The sequence below is a fragment of the Typopeltis vanoorti genome, chromosome 17 (genome assembly GCF_054136105.1).
Source record: "Typopeltis vanoorti isolate ZY-2024b chromosome 17, IOZ_Tvanoo_1.0, whole genome shotgun sequence".
NCBI classification, from domain to species: domain Eukaryota; kingdom Metazoa; phylum Arthropoda; class Arachnida; order Uropygi; family Thelyphonidae; genus Typopeltis; species Typopeltis vanoorti.
The window spans coordinates 12859100-12884652 of NC_143565.1; the positions used below are offsets into that span (position 1 = coordinate 12859100).

The following is a 25553-nucleotide window of genomic DNA, read 5'->3' on the forward strand; positions in this document are numbered from 1 at the left end:
TTAGTTTTATTGGGAACTTAAATGCTAATGGGTCTGTAGCTTTCTGGAAGTTAAGGATTCTTGCCTGCCTTTTTGATAGGTATGATATCTGCTGTTTTCCAGGTTGTCGGGAAGTGCTGAAATCTGATGATCACGTTTGCTATGTTAATAATATGTATTATTGCTTTTCTTGGAAGCAACTTTAGTGTTCTGTTGGTGATACTATCATGGACTGGAGCCTTTTTGTTGTTCAGTTGTGCTATGATTTCCCTGGGGTAGTGGGGGAGATGGATTCTGAGGTATCAGTGAGAATTAATGTTTTCCTGACATGGTGATGAACTTTATAGATGAAATTAATGTTAAAACTTTTGTACGATGGGCTGCACTGCTCCTCCAGGTTGTCTATGAGGGCTTCTGCCTTTTCCTTGTCTGTGTGTGCTATTCCTTGTTTGGTTTGTATAGGAGGTAAGGGCTGCCTTTTGGTGCGTAGGATTTTTAAGACTTTCCATATGGAGTGATCTTCTGGGTTGAGTGTGGTTAATTTGGTTTCCCATTCTTGATTTCGGTTGTTTTGTAGAGCTTCTCTGACTTTTCTGTTGAGTTTGTTTAGTGTTGTTTTGTCCTGTGGTGCTCTAGTGTTGTGATATCTCTTTCTTGCTCTGTTCTTGGTTCTAATCAGGTCCATAATTTCTTCTGGGATCCTGTTGGTGGTGTAGTGGAGAGTGGTTTGCTTTACTGAGGCTATTGCTTTCTGCATTTGGCTTGTTAGCATGATTATGGCTGTATCTATCTCTTCTTTTTTGTGTATGATGGGTGGTGGACCAATGTATTCTGGTTGAGTTTTTGAGAGTTTGTTCCAAGCTATAAAGGAGTGCTGGGGTGAGAACTGTTCTTGATTGCCTAGCCTGAGCTGAATGGGGTTGTGGTCTGATGAAAGTTCTTCTATTGTTTCTAGTTGGTATTGGTATGGGATGGTTTTACGTATTACGATGTCCAAAACATCTGATCTTCCTGTTGGGCTGTGGTGAGTTGGCTCAGTAGGTCCAACCACGATGGCATAGTTGTGCCTTGCATAGTTGTATAAAATGTGTCCTTTGGTGTTAATGGATGAGCTAAACCAGTCTGTATGCTTGGAGTTGAGATCTACTGCTAAGTTTATGGAGTCTTTGGATCCGAGGATGGAGTCTAGGTCAGATATGAGTAGTGGGATTCCAGGTGGGTTGTACGCTGCGTACATCTTTAGACTGCCTGCGTTGCTGGTGTGTACCTCCACTCCTGTCACCTGTAGGTTCATAGTTGGGAGGTCAGTTACTGTGTTATGGTTTAAGTAGCTTTTTATGTAGACAGCAGTGCCTCCTCCTCTTGAACCAAGTGAATCCTTTCTGTACATGATAAAGCCTCGGAGTCTTGGGTTATTTGCTGGTCTGAGGTGTGTTTCGTTGAATAGAATGATGTCAGGTTTGTATCTGGATGCAAATTCTTGGAGTTCCAGGATTTTATTTGTTATTCCATTTGCATTCCAAGCTACAATCTTTAGTGAGTTTGGTTTGTGTTTTCAATTCATGAGAGAGGGCAGTTAGGATGGTTTGTGTTCCTTGTAGGAATCTCTTTCTGGAGGATGGTGAGGGGCTTGTCATGCTAAATTGCTAAATCTTAACTGCCTCGCTTGCACCATGGTGGCAAGCGAGGCAGTTAAGATTTTTTCTAATTTGGAGCCTCGCTGTTCGTAGGATGTGGGGTTCTTAGGTCGTGCATCCTCAGCATACGTTTTTGTCATGTTGGTTGGCTGTGTTGTTGGTGTGAACTGAGATGAAGGGTGAGTTGCCTGCTTGGTAGTGGAGTTGTTACCGGGAGGAGGTCTGAGGGTAGTTTTTGTTATCCCACGATTTCGTGGGTGGGACATGCACCCCTTGTAATTGGCATGGTGGGGTCCTCCACAGTTAGCACATTGTGCAGGAGTTGTGCGAGGTTTGGTACAGGTGTTGGTCTGGTGTCACTCGCCACATTTCAGACATCTGTTTGCTGCTCTGCACAGTTTTTGTGCGTGTCCGAACTTTTGGCATCTATGGAATTGCCCTGCCGATGCCTTTTTCCTTAGCGGCTCAGTTGTTATTTTGAGCCTGCAGATATCTGTGATTTCATAAATCCTTTTTTGGGTATTGCTTATTTCAACAAGCACAAGTGGCATTGGCTTTTTGTCAGATCTTATCATTCTGCTGACTTTGACTGGTGTCAGGCCTTGTTTGATTCGGTCAGCAGTGATCTCGTCGATTGTGATGCCCTCAGCAACCCCTCTGAGGACCAGTTTAAGGTTTTTCTCACTTGGCAGTGAGAAGGTGTGGAAGGGCAGCTTGGCGTTGTCCAACATCTTCGTCATTTTGCGGTAGTCGGTGACTGTATCTGACTGAATTTTTACACCGTCGTCTGTGTTTCTGGCAGTCGAGAATTTTATGTTTTGTTCGCCTAGTGATTTCGAGACTCAAGTCCACTTCTCTTTATCCCGGAGGATGACTGGTGGGACCTTTTCAGTTTTGATTTCTGTGTTCTGTGGTGTTACGTCTTCTTCCATGTGTTCTTGTTCTGTCTTCCGTCTCTTGGGTGCCTGTTCATCTTGGAAGTCTAACTGTCTATCGGTTGTGTGTGATGATGTGTTTGTGAGTTCGGCCTCTGTTTCCTCTTCGTCTCCCTCTTGATCGTTGACATGTGTGTAAATGTTTATGTATCCTGGGAATTCTGTGTCAAACCTTTTCAGAATTTTCTTGAATAGGTTAAGTAGCTGATCTTTGGTAAAGGCTTGAACAAGTTAATCGGTGACGTCCATGTCTGTCCAGTTAGAATGCGTGTGTGTGTGTGTGGGGGGGGTAATTTACTGGTCAGTTACAAAGTCTAACTTACTAAGTAAATTAGTAGCGAGACCTTACCTTTCGCTGAACAAGTTTTCATCCAAATCCAATCCTCGGAATCGAGTTGGTTCGCACATCACTATATCCCAGTAGTATCACTATAATATATCACTGTAGTATATCACTGTAATATAATATCACATCCAGATAATCAATACGCGCCTCCCTCAATAAATCATCAACTCTCCTAATCATGGTAGAAGGTGATGAAATAGACTATCTACATATATTTTATGTTTCATGCATTCATAACATACCTAACTTTTTATTAATTTTTAGTATTGGTTGGAGTGGTTAGTGAATTAAGTGGTGGAGACAGAGATTTGTAGAGTGAGTGCCCACTTATATACACACCACTACTTGTGTATCTTCCTTCATTGGAAATGCGCTGAACGTGAAATTATAACCGACGAGCACATCCCTTAAACACAAGTCTACATTTCACGCTAATTAAATATATTTCCCCTATGGTTGACATTTCGTCTCGCAGCGGAAGTTTTATCATTGAATTAGGCATAATTTTTCTCGGTAGGGAAAAAAACAAATTATCGGTGTTTGTTTCGTCAGTGATTGGAAGAAACGCTTTATTAATAAATATTTACCTTCGGGCCAAAAAATAAATGCCTTTCTCACGGATTAAAAACAATCCGGCTGCAGCGATAAGGCGATGAAAATTTTCAGTAAACACTGTCCTTTGATGTAGCAGACGTGAAATCAATGAACGAACCTATTTCATATCATGCTTTCAAATCTACGACTTAAATCAAAATTAATTAAAATTAAGAGAATTATGTATTATGAAGAGCTTAGTAGACCTGAAAAGGCCCATTGAGAAATATACGATCAGGTTCCCTTTATCAGAATTTGATGGCCCTGAAAAGGGCCGTTGTGTTTTGCAGTTTCCCAATTTAGGATTTCTTTTCTGTCTTTTTGGGTAGAAGCACAGCCTGGATGTTAGGAAGAACACCACCTTGTGCAATAGTCACTCCTGAAAGCAATCGGTTCAACTCTTCATCATTACGGATGGCCAACTGAAGTTGACGAGGGATGATCCTACTCCTCTTGTTGTCTCGAGCTGCATTTCCCGCCAATTCAAGGACTTCATCGGCCAAGTATTCGAGCACAGCGGCCAGATACACTGGAGCACCAGCACCTACACGCTCGGCATAGTTATCCTTACGTAAGAGACGATGAATACGACCAACGGGAAATTGAAGCCCGGCACGACTAGAACGAGTCTTGCTCTTTCCCTTCACTTTTCCTCCTTTACCACGGCCTGACATCTTTTACGGTACAACTTGCGATACAATAGTAAACTCAAGATAGTAAAACCTGATAACTTGATATGGCTTGATGGATAACAGTCCCATGGACTTCGATCCCTTAATCGGTATGAAATAGTCTTGTATTAAAGGTTAGCGAGCACCTGGCTCACCCTATTTAGAGGCACCAGAATCGATAAGCAAAGCAGCTTTCGGGCGCTTATGTTTCCGCCTATCGTGTTCTTCATAATTAGATGACTCTTCAATGAGTTGATTTGGATGAACAGCTGCTTTGGCAAAATAAGCAGCAGCACTGTTTTGGAGGAAAGTGGGAATATCTGGAATATCGGCATCGCAATGTAAGTGAGCATTTCTGACAAACCACGGAGCGTTGAAGATCATACGGAGGCACTTGTTTTGAATAATTTGTAGCTTTTTGATGTTAGTGGGGGAAGTTTGACCCCAGGCTGGCGATCCGTAAGTTAACGATGGTCTGATAATTGTTTTGTAGATCCGTAGTTTGTTATCAGGGCTGCATTGACTTCTTCTATTGAGGAGAAAATAGAGTTGTACAATTGCAGTTTGCTTTTTTGCATGCATAAACTATGTGGGAGTTAAAGTTTAAATGGTTATCAAGTTGAATGCCTAGATATTTGGTGCTAGATCTCCATGGGATGGCTGAGTTAAAAAGTTTAACCTCTCCAAAGTGAGATGCATGTCTTCTTGTGAATAGAATGGCAGTGCTTTTATCGGCATTTACAGATATTCTCCATTTTTTGAACCAGTCGTCTAAATTTGTTACTGCAGTTTGTAATCGCTGAGTAGCTATATTAGGCCTGAGAGATCTGCTAAGAATTGCCATATCATCCGCATAACTAGCTATAGTGATTAGTGATGTGCTAGGAACATCAGAAACAAAGATGTTAAAAAGCAGTGGTGAGAGCAGCGAGCCTTGAGGGACACCTGCAGTGATTTTTTTCAGTGAGGATCTAATTCCACGCAACTTGACTTGAATTTTACGGTCCTGTAGAAAGAAGTTAATGATTTTGGTAAGATAAAGTGGGATGTTGGTTGCAATTAATTTATAGATGAGACCTTTGTGCCACACCTTATCGAAAGCTTTAGCAACATCTAGAAAGATAGCTCCTGTGTGCTGTTTCCAGTTAAAGCCTGTAGTGATGAACACAATCAGTCTGTGAATTTGCTGTGTAGTGCTATGTCCAGTAAGGAAACCAAATTGTTCTTTCGGAATTCTGTTATTTTTATTCACCTCCTCATTAAGTCGGTTGAGAATGACTCTTTCTGCTATTTTTCCTAGGCATGATAGAAGACTTATAGGTCTATAGCTTTGTGACATCTGAGGTGCCTTACTAGGCTTGAGAATAAGAAATATATCAGCTTGTTTCCATCTTGAGGGGAAATAATTAATTCTCAGAATTGCATTAATAATGGCTACTAAATGCATGACAGCTTTGTGTGGGAGGGCTTTAATTGTTTTGTTGGTAATTTCGTCTGGACCAGGGGCTTTTTTGTTTTAAAGCTTCTTAATGATTGAATAGACCTCTTTAGGTGAGGTGGGACAGATATTTTCACAGCTACAAGATTGCCGAAGCACAGAGCGTAATATACGATGTATGTTTTCTATGAAGACTAGATCCGCTTGTGCATAATTAGGATAGCACTGAAGTTGGAGAGCCTCAACGGGAGCTTCTGCTTTTCGTTACCTCTGTAAACAAGACCTCTTTCTCCGTGAATGGGCTGGATGTTAGAGCGATCTGTACGGAGAGCTTTATTCAACTTCCTCAGAGAATTATCTTCAGTTTTGAGAGAACAGAGTTTTCTTTCCCATTGCTGGTTTCTGTGATCTTTTAAAGCATAACGGACTAGGTTGGACGCTCTATTTAGTTCTCGACGGTCTTGTGGAGATAGCGTGTTGTGATAGCGGCATCTGAGCCTATTTTTGTTCCTTATCAGAGTAAGGATTTCTGCAGGAAGTAAGTTAACTTGAGCTGGGGTGGAAAAAGAGCAAGCTGCGGATAAGCCAGAGTGTATTTTACATTCAAGATTGTTGACTGCCACGTCAATTTCTTCGCGGGTGGAAATAGTAGGTACTGAGTCTTTAATAGTGTTCATTTTAGCCTTGAATTTTGCAAAGTTAGTGTGAGATTGGCTGGGAATGAGCTCAGGCTCCTCCACTAAACTTAAGAGTACTGGATTGTGATCTGAGCTTAGCTCGTCAACCAATTGAAGTCGGAATTGATGAGAAATATTGTTAAAAATAGCAATATCCAAAACATCAGGTCTGCCGATCGCTCCGTCATGTGATGGCTCAATCGGGCCTGCAATAACAATATTTCTCTTCAAGGCAAAGTTGTAGAGGATCATTCCGTTGTTGTTAAAACTTTTGCTTTTAACTTTTCCATAAAGGATGCTTGGAATTAAGATCTCCTGCTACAATTATTGCTTCATTTGCATCTAGTAGCTGAGAGAGATCAGAGGGGAGTAGAGGTTTGCCGGGAGGGTTGTATACAGAATAAATCCTTAAGCTGCCTGCATTGTTGGTATGAATTTCTATGCCTGTCTCCTCGAGGTTAGATGTATAAATCTTCTTAATCTGATTATAGCGAATGTTTCTGCTGACAAAGATGGTAGTGCCTCCACCTCTGACATTAAGTCTGTCATTTCTAAGTAACGAGTAGTTTCTGAGTTTGGGATTATCGCAGGGACGTAGGTGAGTCTCGTTAATGAGGAGAATATCAATTTGCAAATGATCTGTAAGTTCCTGTAATTTCAAAATTTTGCTGTTGAGACCGTTTGCATTCCACAATATTATCTGCATAGAATTTGTTGTTGAAGTCGGATTAGTCATTAATCATGGAGAAGATGACATGATTATTCCTAAGGAATTTGTTGGTGTCGGCCTGGCTTGGATTTGTTTTGCTGAAGGCCATTAGCATCTCCCCAAGTGAGGCAGCGAGTATTGCTGAAGAATTTTGAATGCTAGTTGCAGGGAGTACCTCAGTGATACTCAAGGAAACCACAGAAGCATGAGATTTTTTTGGTGTAACTTTTCGCACTCTGATTTCAGGCACAGATCTCACAATATTTTTCTCAGTGGGCTGGGTTAACTCCTGTCTAGGCTTTTGAAGGTTTGAGGGGTGGAGAGAACAACCCTTGTAGTTTGCAGGATGTGGGCCACTGCAGTTCGCACATTTAGCAGGTGGGGTCTTTGGCTTGACGCAAATGTGCGAGGGATGGTTGCCACCGCACTTCACACACTTGTAGTCTGCTCTGCATAACATTTGCGCATGCCCAAATTTTTGGCAGCGATGGCATTGACCAGCCGATGCCTTTCTTCTCAGTGGCTCGGTCTTGATGACCAAGTTGCAGACTATTTTGAGATCACAAATTTCTCTCTGTTCTTTACTGATCTCTACTAAGACTAGAGGCATGGGGACCTTGTCTGCTCGATACATTCGAGAAATCTTGATCGGCTCTAAGCCTTGTACTCTAAGGTCAGTAGCTATTTCTTCTGATGTTATGTTTTCTACCAATCCTCTGATCACTACCTTGAGGTTCTTTTCACTTTTAAGTTGGTAAGTATGGTATGGAAATATATGATCGCCCATAAGTCTGGTGAGGCTTGTTGGCATAAACAACAAATAAGGCTTGTTGGCATAAACAACAAATAAGGCTTGTTGGCATAAACCTTAGACTTCAAAAACCCCCAAAGAAAAAAGTCCAACGGCGTTAAGTCACATGATCTGGGCGGCCAATTCTGATCACCAAAACGGGAAATTACACGACCAGGAAATGACTCATGCAGTAATTGAATTGTTTCTCGGGCTGTATGGCATGTGGCACCGTCTTGTTGAAACCACATGTCGTCCACATCCATATCTTGCAATTTACGCACAAAAAACTGGATTATCATGTCGCGATAGCGAGCACCATTAACTGTTATTGCCTTACCAGCCGCATTTTCGAAGAAGAATGGACCGACGATGCCTTCAGCCCAAAATCAGCAACAAACAATGACACGTTGTGGATGCATTTGTTTTCAACAATCAATCGTGGATTTTCTGAACCCCCCAAATGCGACAATTTTGTCGATTAACGAAGCCATCCAGATGAAAATGAGCCTCATCGCTGAAGATGATTTTGTTCGAAAAATAAGCATCCACTTGTTGTTCCATAATCCATTCAATGAACTCTCTTCGCTGTGTGTGGTCAGTAGGCTTCAGTTCTTGAGTCAATTGAACTTTGTAAGCATAAAGATGCAAATATTTCGTGAGAATACGCTGTAGAGAGCCTCGAAATGCTCAATTCAAGAGCACAGTGCCGAATTGATGTTCCTGGACTCTCACGAACTGCTTCGATGTTTTCTGTTGAACGACTTGTTGAAGGACGGCCAGAGTGTATAAGATCACTAATTAATCCGGTTTCCTTGAATTTTTTAATTAATCTTTTCACAGTTGATGAAGTTAAATCACTATTCCGACCATATTTTGTACGAAAATTGCGAACTGTAGCTGCTAAACCTTCATTATTTTTAAAATATTGCTCAACAATGAAAATGCGTTGTTCCTTCGTGTAGCGCTCCATTTTTAATAACCCTGAAGTGACAGCTGTCAGGCTGTCTTTTTTTTCTCGTTGGCAACACTTTACCGCACAAATGACGCTACATTTAAATCTTGCGTGAATTTTGGGACACCCTTTATATGTATAACATGGCTTATTTATTTCAAAAAGGTAGTCAAGATCATATATCAACTTAAAAAAATCAACATTTTATTTACTATTAAATGAAATTAGGAAGAACTTAATATTAAATAACGAAATAATGTGGATATGGAAGAAATATTTCAAATAGCAGGAGAAGAAGAAAGCGCAAGGAGCCATCCCTGGAAGTTGTGCAAGGGTATGTTGATATTTCGTCTCGCAACGAAAGTTTTATCACATTTGTAATTAATATTTACAATACAATATCTTAAAACTGTAACTGAAGGAAGTTTTCATAGTCATGAGTTTCAGGTGGATTACATTTGTAATTAATATTTACAATAACTTAACTCTTACCGAAGAAAGTTCAGTCTGTTATTTTCATAAATTTCAGGTGGATTACAATAATGTAATCTGACAATGATGCTTAATTTTCTCGGTGCAAAAAAATTACCGCGGTTTGTTTAGTCAATGAATGGATCAAATATATGTTTATGTATATGTATGATCCAATAGTTATGACCCAGTAGGTGAATTAATATTTACTTTCAAACAAAAATGAACACCACCTTACTCACGAATTAAAAACAATCCCGCTGCAGACATGAGTCGACGAAAGTTTTCAGTAAACACTGTCTCTTTATGTAACAGACATGAAAGCAATGAACTAAGCGATTTCATATCATGCTTTCAAATCTATTAAATATAATTTAAATTAATATTAAGAGAATTATGTATTATGAAGAGCTTAGTAGACCTGAAAAGGCCAATCGAGAAATGGACGATCAGGATCCCTTTATTAGAATTTGGTGGCCCTGAAAAGGGCCGTTGTATTTTGCAGTTCCCCAATTTAGGATTTCTTTTCTGTCTTTTTGGGTAGAAGCACAGCCTGGATGTTAGGAAGAACACCACCTTGTGCGATAGTCATTCCTGAAAGCAATCGGTTCAACTCTTTCTACCAATCCTCTGATCACTACCTTGAGGTTCTTTTCACTTTTAAGTTGGTAAGTATGGTATGGAAATATATGATCGTCCATAAGTCTGGTGAGCTGGCGGTAGTCCGTTGTTCCTTCAGGCTGTATGCGGACTCCATCATGTGTTTTTTTGGCTGATGAGAACTTGATGTTATTTTTCTTCATCGTCTCTGCAAGCAACGACCATTTTTCCTTAGATCGCAAGACTACTGGTGGGATCTTCTCTTTGGGCTGTGTCGGTATATTTTTCTCCATCCTTGCACTAGATTGTGCTGATGTGTTCATATGAGGAGCAAATTCAGGTTCTGCAGCAAGAGACTCTTTCTTTCTCTTCTTTCTGCTGACTTCCTGGTAATCATTAGAATCTATGTCAGTTGTTGTGGCGGAGGAATTGGCGCTGTCATGTGTAAGGCGAGGAGAAAGTTCGGAAGTTTCAGTGTCTTCTGTCTCCACCTCCATAATCTGATGAACTTTTACCTTTCCTAGCAATTTTGAGTGTAAGATGTTACCAAATTGTCGAAAGATAGCTAGAAGTTCTTTGAAGGAGAGATCCTCATATGATGAATCCATAATTAAATCTAGACTTGAAGTGGGGGAAGGACCTGCCTTGTCCCTTCAACCACTGAGTGCTGCACAGGGCGGGGAACAGGAGAAGGCCTGGAAAATGTTTTTGAAGATGAAAATAAAAAGTCTTACCTGCTCTGATGATCGAGCACGCTGTAGAAAAACATCCAATAATCACTATTTTAATTTTAATGTTGAAAGGAACTCTGAACTAATCATTAAAAACAACACTTAATCACTGCTGTAATACTTCAAGGAGCGCTGATAAACACGTCTGTACTGAATGAAACTTAAACTAATCCAGCAGAATTCAATAATGATATTTGATAATTTCTGTGGCTTGATGGATATCAATCCCGTGGATTCTGATCCCTTCATCGGTATGAAAAAGACTTGTATTAGAGGTTAGCGAGCACTCGGCTCACCCTGATTAGGGCAATGCGGAAGCGCCTGAGCCGAAAGGCAGTGCAGCTTTCGGGCGCTTAGAAAACTCCTGAATGAGTTGCTTGGAATGAAAAGCTTCTTAGGTAAAAAAGTAGCGGTAGTGTTACGAAGCAATCTGGAAATATATGGGATATCAGCATCCAGATGCAGGAGAGCATGTCATTGGGTGATCATGAAGATGACTTGAGTATTCCTGAGGAATTTCTTAGTGTCGGCTTGGCTGGGGTTCATGTTGCTAAAGGCTATTAGCATCTTCCCTAGTGAGGCAGCAAGAATCTGTGCAGAATTTTCACTGTAAGCTGTCGAGGCTATGGGTAAAATCCGCGGAGAGATCGCAGAAGCGTATGTTTTATCGACGGGAACTCTCCGCACTGTGACTTCCGGCGAAGGTTTCGTGGTTTGATTCAGAGTGGGCGGAGCCAACGCCGCTCTTGACTTCCGTAGGTTAGAAGAGTGTATTGAGCAGCCTTTAAAAGAGCGGCGTTGGCTCCGCCCACTCAGAATCAAGCCACGAAACCTTCGCCGGAAGTCACAGTGCGGAGAGTTCCCGCCGATAAAACATACGCTTCTGCGGTCTCTCCGCGGATTTTACCCATAGCCTCGACAGCTTACAGTGAAAATTCTGCACAGATTCTTGCTGCCTCACTAGGGGAGATGCTAATAGCCTTTAGCAACATGAACCCCAGCCAAGCCGACACTAAGAAATTCCTCAGGAATACTCAAGTCATCTTCTCAATGATATCCCAGATATTTCCACATTACTTCGTAACACCACCGCTACTTTTTCACCTAAGCAGCTTTTCATTCCAAGCAACTCATTCAGGAGTTTTCTAAGCGCCCGAAAGCTGCACTACCTTTCGGCTCAGGCGCTTCCGCATTTCCCTAATCAGGGTGAGCCAAGTGCTCGCTAACCTCTAATATAAGTCTTTTTCATACCGATGAAGGGATCAGAATCCACGGGATTGATATCCATCAAGCCACAGAAGTTATCAGTTTTTGGTCATTGACTCTCGTCAGTAATTCTGTTGTTTCCGCTAACAATCATCGAAAGATGTCTGGCCGTGGTAAAGGAGGAAAAGTGAAGGGAAAGAGCAAGTCTCCTTCTAGTCGTGCCGGGCTTCAGTTTCCCGTTGGTTGTATTCATCGTCTCTTACGTAAGGGTAACTATACCGAGCGTGTAGGTGCTGGTGCTCCGGTGTATCTGGCCGCTGTGCTCGAATACTTGGCCGATGAAGTCCTTGAATTGGCGGGAAATGCAGCTCGCGACAACAAGAAGAGTAGGATCATCCCTCGTCACCTTCAATTGGCCATCCGAAATGATGAAGAGTTGAACCGATTGCTTTCAGGAGTGACTATTGCACAAGGTGGTGTTCTTCCTAACATCCAGGCTGTGCTTCTACCCAAAAAGACAGAAAAGAAATCCTAAATTGGGGAACTGCAAAATACAACGGCCCTTTTCAGCGCCACCAAATTCTAATAAAGGGATCCTGATCGTCCATTTCTCGATTGGCCTTTTCAGGTCTACTAAGCTCTTCATAATACATAATTCTCTTAATATTAATTTAAATTATATTTAATAGATTTGAAAGCATGATATGAAATCGCTTAGTTCATTGCTTTCATGTCTGTTACATAAAGAGACAGTGTTTACTGAAAACTTTCGTCGACTCATGTCTGCAGCGGGATTGTTTTTAATTCGTGAGTAAGGTGGTGTTCATTTTTGTTTGAAAGTAAATATTAATTCACCTACTGGGTCATAACTATTGGATCATACATATACATAAACTTATATTTGATCCATTCATTGACTAAACAAACCGCGGTAATTTTTTTGCACCGAGAAAATTAAGCATCATTGTCAGATTACATTATTGTAATCCACCTGAAATTTATGAAAATAACAGACTGAACTTTCTTCGGTAAGAGTTAAGTTATTGTAAATATTAATTACAAATGTAATCCACCTGAAACTCATGACTATGAAAACTTCCTTCAGTTACAGTTTTAAGATATTGTATTGTAAATATTAATTACAAATGTGATAAAACTTTCGTTGCGAGACGAAATATCAACATACCCTTGCACAACTTCCAGGGATGGCTCCTTGCGCTTTCTTCTTCTCCTGCTATTTGAAATATTTCTTCCATATCCACATTATTTCGTTATTTAATATTAAGTTCTTCCTAATTTCATTTAATAGTAAATAAAATGTTGATTTTTTTAAGTTGATATATGATCTTGACTACCTTTTTGAAATAAATAAGCCATGTTATACATATAAAGGGTGTCCCAAAATTCACGCAAGATTTAAATGTAGCGTCATTTGTGCGGTAAAGTGTTGCCAACGAGAAAAAAAAGACAGCCTGACAGCTGTCACTTCAGGGTTATTAAAAATGGAGCGCTACACGAAGGAACAACGCATTTTCATTGTTGAGCAATATTTTAAAAATAATGAAGGTTTAGCAGCTACAGTTCGCAATTTTCGTACAAAATATGGTCGGAATAGTGATTTAACTTCATCAACTGTGAAAAGATTAATTAAAAAATTCAAGGAAATCGGATTAATTAGTGATCTTATACACTCTGGCCGTCCTTCAACAAGTCGTTCAACACAAAACATCGAAGCAGTTCGTGAGAGTCCAGGAACATCAATTCGGCACCGTGGTCTTGAATTGAGCATTTTGAGGCTCTCTACAGCGTATTCTCACGAAATATTTGCATCTTTATGCTTACAAAGTTCAATTGACTCAAGAACTGAAGCCTACTGACCACACACAGCGAAGAGAGTTCATTGAATGGATTATGGAACAACAAGTGGATGCTTATTTTTCGAACAAAATCATCTTCAGCGATGAGGCTCATTTTCATCTTGATGGCTTCGTTAATCGACAAAATTGTTGCATTTGGGGGGTTCAGAAAATCCACGATTGATTGTTGAAAACAAATGCATCCACAACGTGTCATTGTTTGTTGCGGATTTTGGGCTGAAGGCATCGTCGGTCCATTCTTCTTCGAAAATGCGGCTGGTAAGGCAATAACAGTTAATGGTGCTCGCTATCGCGACATGATAATCCAGTTTTTTGTGCGTAAATTGCAAGATATGGATGTGGACGACATGTGGTTTCAACAAGACGGTGCCACTTGCCATACAGCCCGAGAAACAATTCAATTACTGCAAGAGTCATTTCCTGGTCGTGTAATTTCCCGTTTTGGTGATCAGAATTGGCCGCCCAGATCATGTGAGTTAACGCCGTTGGACTTTTTTCTTTGGGGTTTTTTGAAGTCTAAAGTTTATGCCAACAAGCCCACGACCACCCACGCCTTGAAGGAGGAAATTGAGCGCTGTATCAACTAAATTCAGCCACATTTATGAAAACGGTCATGGAAAATTTCGACAAAAGAGTGTGTATGTGCCAGCAATGCCGTGGAGGCCATTTACCCGATTTGCTATTCCATGCATTACCCTATACCGTATACTTTATGAATCAATAAGAAATTACAATTTTTAATTAAAACACTGTGTTTTCTATCAAAATTACTTCTTGGGTGAATTTTGGGATACCCTGTATATATATATATATATATATATATATATATATATATATATATATATATGTAGAAAGTATTTTTACCTTGGGTAAAATTATGTTAAAGATACCAAGCAATTTTTAAACTTGGTTTTACTCCATATGGAGTAAAACCAAGTTTAAAATTGCCTGGTATATATATATATATATATATATATATATATATATATATATATATATATATATATATATATATATATATATATATATTTTGGGATACCCTGTATATATATATATATATATATATATATATATATATATATAAAGTATATATATATATATATATATATATATAAAGTATATATATATAACAGAAAGTAAATTTTGATAGCATATAGACCAAAGCTTCTTAAACTGTGGGTGGCGTAACTGAATGTTGGATCGCAAAATATTGGCAGCAGTAAAAAGTGTCTGAACGCATAACGACAAAAGATTAATTTAAAATCAAACGCATAACGACAAAAGATTAATTTAAAATCAAACGCATAATGAATCCTAGAGTTTTCGGCAGCTCTTGTTCGTGATGCATCGCCCGACTTCACTGCAGCCTTTGTTCTGAACACACAACATACGCGCTTTGCACTGTTCATGCCGTCACGCAACGAAAACGGACGCTGACAGAAACACCTCGGCTCAGATTCGACACTACTCTGTGTTATGAATTGCAGGGGGTTTACTGTACATAAAAAGTTTTCTGCTCTTACAGAAACATAATAGTTTAATTACGGAAAATAAAGACATTTAATATTTTCCTAGCGTCATGCATACCGACAACCGAAAAAATATATTTTGGTTATGAATAAATGGCTAAATTTAGACTGAAGTGGTAAAAAACTGATAATGACAATGCGGCAGCGTCTTCGCTACCAGATTGTAGCACATCTAAATTGACAAGATAAAGAAAATATGTCGAAAAATTTTTGCAATATAGATTTACTTCTAATAATCATGATGGTATGAAAAAACCTCTTTGCTTAATTTGTAATGAAGTTTTGGCTTCACAGATCATGAAATCAGCCAATGCAGCGTACTGCAATAAACTAAAGGAATATTTTGAACCACTTTTAAAATCTTCGAATAAAGAAAAACAAGGCTTTGAGAAATTTGTGACTGTCAACGATAAGTATTTACTTGCATATTATGAAAGTTCCTATTTAATTGCAAAAACTGAAAAGCCCTACGCGATAGGAGGTTTTGTGTTGCTTTTGCTATTAAAATGTCAGAAATAGTTCATGGGTGAAAGTACGGGGATGAAATTCGTAAAATTTCTTTGTGGAATGATACTGTTTCCAAAAGAATTTCTGAAGTTAGTAATGACCAAGTCCAGCAGCTTATTACTAGGCTTAAGGACGACTCCAAGTCTGATATTTCAAACATGGCACAGTTATTACTTTATGTTATGTTTATGAAGGAAGCATACATGAGGAATTAGTGTTTTGTCGCCTTTTGAAGGGCACACAAGATGGGAAGATATATTGCTTAAAGTCGATGAATTTTTCACAAATGTAGGTCTACAGTGGAAAGATTGCGTCGGAGTCTGTAAAGACAGTGCTGGAGCAATGATGGGAGAGAATGTTGGATTTGTAGCAAAAGTTAAAGCTGGTGGAAATGAACATATCACTTTTGCACACTGCATGATCCATCGGTAGGCACTCGTAGCCAAAAAAATATCACCAGAGTTAGATTTAAAAATAACACCAGAATCACCCTATCAAAATCACTAACTTCATTAAAAGCCATGCCTTTAACAGTCGTTTGTTTTCAAACTTTTGCAAAGACAGGGATTCCGTTTACAAAACCGCATTACTACAGGTGCAGAGGGCGAAGTTTAAACCGATTATTGAAATTTAAAGATGAGGTTGTTATTTTTTTGACTGATCAGAAGTTTTCAAAATCGGATTTCTTGGCTTTCAAAAATGTGTTATTTGTTGGATATTTTCGAAAACTCGATGATTTAAACACGTCGCTTTAAGAAAAAAAGAAAAAATTGAAAGTTTTATTAAAAAAGTTAACATATGAAAGAATAGACTGGAAAATGATTCTTCACAAATGTTTACAGCTACAGGTGATTTTATAATGGAAAAGAACCTTCCCAAAGATTTTACTGTTAGAGTAATAATTGATCATCTGAAGTGCCAGGAGACAACACAATTTCAGAAATACTTCCCTTCAAATTTTGATTCTAAAAACCTAAATTTGGTTCATTAACCATACCCATTGAAATCAAAAACGTCAGTCATCTACCATTAAAAGTTCAAGAATTTGCCGAGTTATCAAGGAACACAGGTTTAAAACTTGAGTTTCCTAAAAAGTCGTTAAATGAATTTTGGTTTGCGATCAGGACAGAATTTCCAACAATTTCTGAATTGGCCCTAAACATACTTCTGCTATTTTGTACCAGGTATTTATGCGAAGCGGCATTCTCAGCACTGATGATTATAAAATCAAAATATCGATGAACTCTGAAAAACGTCGAAGATGCTATACATGTACGTCCTGCAGCACCAAATATTCAGCCAAGATTTCATACTTTATTTAAAAATAAACAAGAGCATCCATTTCTTAGCTTGAAAAATTGCTTTCGTCTTTATAAATGGTAATATTATATGTTTACCAACGAATTGTTTAAATAATTTACTTTATGATTTATTACACAAGACTGCAAAATTCGAAGCAGTCAAAAATAAATCCGAAACTGTTTCAGATTTATTTTTGACTGCTGATTTCAAATCTTTCTTCCATTTTTCTCTATCACGTAAGGATTTTTCTTAACATGGATTTCAATATTACAGTAAAATAGCTTTAACAGAACGCATTATATTAAGTAAAATAACAGTATTTAAAATTAACCGTAAACATTTTTGGAATGAAAGTATTGGAAAAAAAATTTTAATTAAAGACAAATCTTTAGTGCATACTTTATATTTCGTTTTGGTGTCTTTTTCTTTTACCTTCAAAGCTTCTTTTTGAACTTTTTCTGTGAAATTCATTTCGCGTGTCATCTCTGTACAACATCCAGCAATAGTTCGCCATCATGTTGACATTCCACCTGCCGTGATAAATTCTTTCCATCCTCTTGATGTCTTGGTGGAATCGCTCTCCTTGCTCTTCACTGACAATTCCCAGATTCTCAGGATAGTAGTGTAAATGAGAGTGGGCATAGTTCACTTTTAAGCTCATGGAGCATCACAAATCCTGGAATTTCTGTAGCATGTCTTGCACAATCATTTACAGTAAGGGTCCTTTTGATTTACTAAAAATTTGTTCACCACCTCTTTCAAAGCTTTCCACTTCTTTTTCAACAGTTGCCATTTTTTCTTCAAACAGTTTATCCTTCATACGTTTCCTGATGTCGGATCCGAAAAAAATACATTCTTTCAATTTTGCTTGCAATACCACTTGCAATTCATCAAATTAAATCAAACAAAGGGCAAGACAAAAAGACATCAAAAACAATCAACTAACTAATGTTAGTTGATTGTTTTTTACTGTTATACTAAAACTGTTAAATAAGTCTTCGAAACGGGACATATGCCTGAAACACTAAAGGCTGCATTAATCACTCCCGTACACAAACGTGGAAAAAGAAACATTATTAGGAATTACAGACCCATCGCCACATTGTCTGTAATCTACCAAATAACGGAAGGTATTGTGCATCGCAAACGTTCCACATACACTGAAAAATTCCAAATCATCCCAAAAATATAGCATGGTTTTCAAAAATATAAAGAAGCAGAAACACTCCTGGAAGGTTTTACCGACTAAACAGAAGCGCTAAGAAACAAACCTTTCCGAACAAACTAACACATGGGAATCGGAAGTCATCTACTCCAGAGGTGGTTCAAAACATACATGAAAAACAGAAAGTACATTAAAGGTATGGGATCAGCGCATTGCAAAGAGGTACAGGTAACCCGTGGAGTACCACAACGATCTGTTCTACCTTACATTCTGTTTAACATATACACACACTATATTAGCCATCTTCCCCTAAAAAGCAATATCTTTCAATACGGGGAAGACACACGACCATAGTATCCATTACGAACAACACAAATATGCAACACATCAATCTGCTCAGTAACTGACTAACTGAAAACGGCATATATATATAACCCCTGAAAAAACAAAGCTAATGATATTCAAAAACCCCCAGACCCTCCTCATAGAAACTAAATATCTTACTATCTGACATCCATCCTCCTATACACATAGCACTGATCCTAAAACCACCACCATCACACAGGCGAAAACAACATGCAATCTCGGTCTTCACTTCGACTGATCAAAGTTGGAACAGCCATACAAATTATCTGCACAACAAACTCAGGATAATAGCAAGCAAACTATATTGATTAAAAGAAATTGCTCCGACACACATAAAAATACTAATCTATAAAGCATTATGCGAAAACATTTTTAGATACGCAATTACACATAGACTACAAACTTAACTGATTACAATCGTTGCAAAATAAAATGATAAAACTGATATTCTGGGAAGAAAGAGAACAGCCGACACTTATACGGGTAGCAAAGACAGAACACAAAATATTTAAGGTGAAACACCTATGCCAATACCAAGTCATGCTAAAGAGTTATTTCAGTCCAACCTACAGTAACCAGAACAATGTATCAGATAACAAGACCACAGCCAACAAACTACATAACATATAGGTATAATAATCACTACGGAAAAGCCACCCCAAGATTCTACTTAGCTGACTTGATCAAGAAACTGCCATTCAAAGACAGAAACTCGTTGACCTACAGACGGCTGAACCCGGCGCTGTATAGACATTATAGTAAGACTGAAATTAGAGGGATATTACACACACGGACCTTGTAACGCCATTACAAGGACACAAAGATGCCATATCCAAATCCAACCCACCCGCTCCCGTCAAAAAGGTTAAACCCTGGTCATGCAGTTTAAGTCAGTGGTCGTGTGTACTCGCCTCTACACGTTAACCGAAAAAAGCGTTTATATATAAAAATTCATATCTTTATATATTTCCAAGTACGTACATATAAACAGTTAAATTTACACCTGGTTCACGACTGATATTGAAAAAAAACCACGAAGCCACCACCATCTATTATCTTCCTCAGATAAACATAATCTCCTGCAGAATATTCCAGATAGAAAGCAGAAATACCTCTCAAAGAAACAAGTAGTGCCGGCTCCAGAGTATATGGCGCCCTTAGGCTAGTTTTATCAACGCATCGTCAGACAAGACAGGCATCATAAAATTCTTTATTGTTAAAAGCAATTTATAGTTATTGCCAAAAAAAGTGCCAACATTTTTGGCAATACAATGTTAGTAATACTGTTACTTCGACTAACACTATTACTTTTTTTAAGATGTCGGCGCCCCTAGGCTGGTGCCTCAACATATAGCCGGTCCTGCAAACAAGTATATCAAAAGAATTTACTCAGTAACTTGTGTGCTGTATTTATGTAGAGAAGTAAAATATCTGTATTAGATACAGAATTTATATATATATTATACTTGGTTTTATCCTTGCGAACTGTATGCACATTCATGCCAATCCATACAGTATGTTAATACGATGGATAAATATTTATTGTTTTTTTTTTTAATGTGTGTTTATATTTATAAAGAATTAAGCGCTCTACATTTTATACTGAATCTTACAGAAAACATATCTCATTGCATATATATGTAAATACTTTGCATGATAATAAACTTTTCATTGTCATAAAAAAAAAAAAATTACTGCGTGACATCTCCAAGGATGCTTCACAGAATGGCATTCTACTCTATTCCACTACACATATCTCTCCGACTACTTACGACACTACTACCATATATATACAACGCCATCTACTGCACATTACCACCCCAACCTGGGCACACACAGCTCAAAGCAACATCAACAGATTACAGACGATCCAGAACAAATGCCTCAGAATGGCATTTAATGCCCCTTCGTTCATGAGAAACCTACAGTTACACCAAGAAGCTAACCTTCCAGATATCAAGACCGACATGACATGCATAACAGAAAAATTCTTGGCACTCACAGACAATCACCCAAATCAGCTAATTCGACAGGCAGCGGACTACGAACCCTCAGATCGATTCAAACACAAAAAACCAAAATCCGCCATTGCAAGAGACAGCTAATACAGCTTACAATGCTCACAATGAGCGAGTAAATTACTCACAATAATCCTCTCACACACAAGCCAAAATCAGATGAAGGGATAAAGAGTCAAGGACTCGGTCCATCTCCCAAAGAAGTTCAAAGTTCACATTATCACCACCAACATTAGCATTTTGTCTGTAAATTGAGTGTGTAATATCCCTTTATAACGGAGAGATCTAACTTTTAGAAACATCGCTATCATTAAGTATAGTCTCTGGGAAAAATCCCATGTTACTCCTCTTAAACACTATTATTATAATTACGGCTATTATAGACACAATATTCCAAAAAATAAACAACATTATTAATAGCAAAATAATAGTAAAACCCAATATTACCCCCAACTTACATAGAGCCCTATTATCTTTAAGGAAGAACCCAGATATCGTGATTACAAAAGCTGACAAAAGAGACACTGTAGTTATCATCAACAAAACCGATTACCACAACAAAATTATGGCCGTCTTAAACGACCAACACACCTACCAAAGAATCCACAATGATCCTACCCCCAACCTCATAAAACAAATCAACAGCACCCTACGCACCTTAAAAAGCCAAAACAAAATAGATAAAACCACAATGAGACACACAAACCCCTGCACTACACGCACCCCTTTATATTCGGGAACATCAAAACCCACAAGGACGGTTATCCGATACGACCCATAGTCTCCTACAAGAACACCACCACAGCTCCTTTATCTAAATTTGTTGCCAAACTCATCAAACCACTACTAACAACGTCTATCGGTATGATCAAAAATATGGATGACCTATTCCGGAAAATAAATAACACTACTCCATCCCAAGATGACATCCTCACCTCATTAGATGCAACTTCATTATACACAAACGTGGATGCCCCCAGGATATTAGACATCGTGCACACACTACTCACAGAGGACAACACCCTACACACACGCACAAAACTAACACCAACTGACATCATTGGCTTGATCCAACTTACAATATCTGCAAACTTCTTTAAGTTCAACAACTCCTTATATGTTCAAATTTTCGGTCTCCCAATGGGCCAAAACATCAGTGGTCATCTAGCAGAACTATTCCTGGCACACACTGAATCACTTCTACTCCACCCTTCTCTTCCCCCCGGCATTACCTTTTATGGCAGATACGTACACGATATTCTATGCATTGGAAAACCCTCGCACATCTCCGCCTTACAAACATCCCTGAACGATTATAGTAACAGACTACAATTCACCTTAGAAACAGAACAGAAAAAATACATCAATTTCTTAAACCTGACATTAATCAGAAGCAATAACAAGATAGCTACAAAGATGTTCCACGAACCCACACATATCGGAAACTACCTCCATTTCAATTCATACCACCCATATTCCGTCAAAAAATCAGTCATCTTATCACAATTTATCAATGCTTACAAATTCTCAACCAACAGCAATTATCTTAACACAGAATTAATGTATTTAACACAGGTTTTCAAAAATCGCAACTATCCCACAGATCTAATAAATTACGCGAACAATATGGCAAAATCCTGTCATAACGATAACACAACCAAAACAGACTTCCCGACACGTATGGTCATCAAATTGCCACACATCCAAAACCTGCAAATACATCTTCAAAAACACGGACTATAAGCTAGTATTCACCACGAACCCAAAATTAGCAACTCACCTAAAACCTAAAAAATCTCTCACACAAAGAAATATTCGAACTCCACAACGTTGTCTACAAATTTCCTTGTCAAGAGGACTGTGACGTCACCTACACCGGCTCTATGATTAGGTTCCTTTGGACCAGATTACAAGAGCACTTCAGAGATTGCAATATTCCCATTCCGGAATATCTGAACAGAAAAAAACATCGCAACATCAAAAAGAAAAATAAAACACAGAATACAGGAAAGACTGAGATTGCAGCTCACGCCCTTGAACTAAAATATATCTCCCAAACTGACAAAGCCATAATCATAGACAAACAAGACAACGAAACAATGCTAAATATATCCGAAACTATTGCCATAAAATGCGATGAAAATTCTATCAACGTCCACCGCCCCTACCTAATTTCCGAATGTTGGACGATCCAAAACCTACAATTGAAGCCACGCCTCCGGCCATGCAGCGACAACTAATGCCCTTATTTGGCTATTAAAACTTCGCCCTGACATAGCCCTATACTCATTTCCGACAAAGTTCCGAAGACGGTCACACGACCAAAACGGTCCCACATCCCGTTAACCAAGCCCCAGTTGCCACTATAGTTTTACCTTTCCTCCCCTTCCCCCCCCACAAAAATGTGCCCTAATTCAAAATAATATATATATATACATTTATATATATATATATATATATATATATACACATTTATATATATATATATATATATATATATATATATACACATTTATATATATACATTTATATATATATATATATTTATATATATACATTTATATATATATTATTAACATTAACCCGAGTTACCCAAACTTATTTCCCGCGTCAAAACACACCCCAATGCTCCCGCCCTCTTTCTCCCTCCCCGCTTATAAACAACCTTCAGCGAGATCATGGAAGTGGAAGACATCGTAGATTCAAAAAAAGGTATGTACCAAATTTTTCCACCTCTTTTATTCTACCTTAATTGCCTTCTATACTCACCAATAATGCCCTAAATATATATACCCCTCTTGAGTATTGATAGCCATTGTAGTTAAATAAGGGTCACTCCTAAAGAAAAACAGGCTATAATAGCCGTAATTATAATAATCGCTATCATACCTGACAGAACGGGATGCCAGACGTTAGGTGAGCTGAACAAAGGGTCTGAGGAGGCTATTAAAAATACTCCACCTGCCATCAATTAAATCCAGTTGAAAAAATAGAAAACTACTAACTAGGTAACGCAACTGAAAGATCCTCAGTTCATTTTTAGATATACTGTTCAGCCTATAACTACTGTAAAGAAGAATTTAACCCGAAGCTGTAACTGATGTCACTGTTTGAGACTAGCATATTTTTCTTGTTATGATGTCTGGACTACTCATTACTTTATAAAGTACAGTCTTGGTTGTTGATCTCGTTTAGGACTCGGCAGATTGTAACTTTGTCGAAGAACAACCGTTTTCAAATAAATGACTATAGTTGGCCCACCGATTAGGGACCCCTCGACCCTTCTGCGCATGTCAGAAAATGGAGAATCCATTCCGATAATAGGGTAATCAATCTGTCTTCTGGGATGAGTTTGTTTATTATTGTCGGAAAATTTAGCTTTTCTTTTACGAACATTGCTGTTTTTAAAGTGTAACTATTTGGCTTGTATAACAGTTGGAAAAATGTACGTAGACTATTAACAAAATTAAAAAAGTATAGCATAAAACAAAAATTTAACTAAGGTTATTTTTAAAAAAGTTTTCTATAAAATAAAAATAATTATACAGAAAAACAGAATTTTTTTTCAAATGAACTTAGATATTCTAAACTCACAGTTGAGAGACTGCGACACTTTAATGTCCTAAACCGATTAATTATTTATGACTTGTTGTGACTCTTTTAACAAACCCATGCAAAAAGAATGTTGGGAAAAAATGCCATTGTCAAACCCTTTTAATCTTCAGAGTCTTCTTTAGACTGCCAACATTTTCCAAAAGTTATATTACTATCAATCCAAGTTTCATCTAGATACACAATCGGTCTTTTCTCCTCCGCGAAACGTCTTATTGCTCTCAAATACTGCGTTCTATATAAAACAATGTCACTTCGCTCCATGATAAGTTTCCTTTTATTCTGAGACTTTTTTTAAAAAAATCCGCTTTCGTGAAGTATTTTCCTTAAAGTTTCTCTTTTCCAAAGAAAATTAATTTTTTCTTTAAGCACAGGAATCAATTTCGGAAACAGTTGGCACTCTTTTCTCGACCACGTAAAATTCGTGAATAGTTCTTCTCATAACATCTACATCAAAATCATTCAAAGCTACGGTTTCGATGGTTTTCTTTCTCTGGAGCTTTTTTTTAGGAGATTTAAATTTTGGCTTACCTTCACCTTTTGATTCCCTACAAATTCTTTTAACAGTTGACCCCGATACTTGGACGTTTTATGACTTGAGAAAGTGGAACAAGGAGACAGCCTTCTGACGATGCGTTTTCGCAAAATGTCAGCACATTATCCAATACTCTTTAGCAAGAGCTACTGAAACGTTTAACAACAGAACTTGTTCACTGTACTGGATTAATAATAAAAAAATAATGCAAAAAAGCGACAAAAAATCAAGCTAGTACTATTACAACGACAAACAAGAATGCACGTGATTTTGCATGTTGGCGACCAATTCGCACATTCTTCATTTCTTTCTCTCCTTCAGCATGAATAGACTATTCTTGGCAAAATTCCAAGGAGAGACCTGAAAACGGTGGGCGAACTCTACTATGATCTGTATAAAGGTTGAGAAGATGCGTAGTAGAATTTATGGCTCGTGGGTACATTGCAACAACAAACGAACTTTTTTTTAGACGTCTCGCAATTCCTCTTCCTTCCTTTGATGTCTAACGTCAGAGTAAACAAGAGGAATTTTTTCGGTCATAACAGATTTTGGAAGTTAGTAGACAGCCATCTTTACCTCGTCACCAGTAGCTGAGTTCAGGATTACCAACGATTTCAGCAATACGTGGTGAGAATACAAGCCATCTCGAACCTTAACAGGTATATTAGAGTTTGAAACAGTAAGTTTTACGGTCGAGTTTTCCTTCACAGGGATAAATATCGGGCACGGACACTATTTGTCTGTGCTAAAGATCGACTAACTCGAAAACTAGTTGAAATGGCCTAGAAAATATTCTACTAGTTTGCAACTAGAATCGAACCTATGAGTCTTTCTTCTTACGGTTCAACAAGATTCATTTATTACGATTATTCAAGAAACATCTCCTAGAGTCAAAGATTCATT

At 38.2% G+C, this 25553-nt stretch overlaps 2 protein-coding genes across 2 annotated transcripts; one reads left to right on the plus strand and one right to left on the minus strand.

The window, feature by feature from the left end:
- Nucleotides 1-3790: 3790 nt before the first annotated feature.
- LOC150097162 (histone H2A-like) lies at nucleotides 3791-4165 on the minus strand. The gene has a single exon (XM_090406742.1). It carries the CDS (start codon nucleotides 4163-4165, stop codon nucleotides 3791-3793), a length of 375 nt encoding a protein of 124 aa, XP_090262868.1.
- A 7734-nt stretch (nucleotides 4166-11899) lies between these two features.
- Nucleotides 11900-12370, plus strand: LOC150097163 (histone H2A-like). Its single transcript, XM_090406738.1, has one exon. It carries the CDS (start codon nucleotides 11900-11902, stop codon nucleotides 12272-12274), a length of 375 nt encoding a protein of 124 aa, XP_090262864.1. The 3' UTR covers nucleotides 12275-12370.
- Nucleotides 12371-25553: the final 13183 nt, after the last annotated feature.

Bases quoted from the DNA above. Each gene is read 5' to 3' on its own strand.
- LOC150097162 (XM_090406742.1), bottom strand. From the start codon at position 4,165: ATGTCAGGCCGTGGTAAAGGAGGAAAAGTGAAGGGAAAGAGCAAGACT.
- LOC150097163 (XM_090406738.1), top strand. From the start codon at position 11,900: ATGTCTGGCCGTGGTAAAGGAGGAAAAGTGAAGGGAAAGAGCAAGTCT.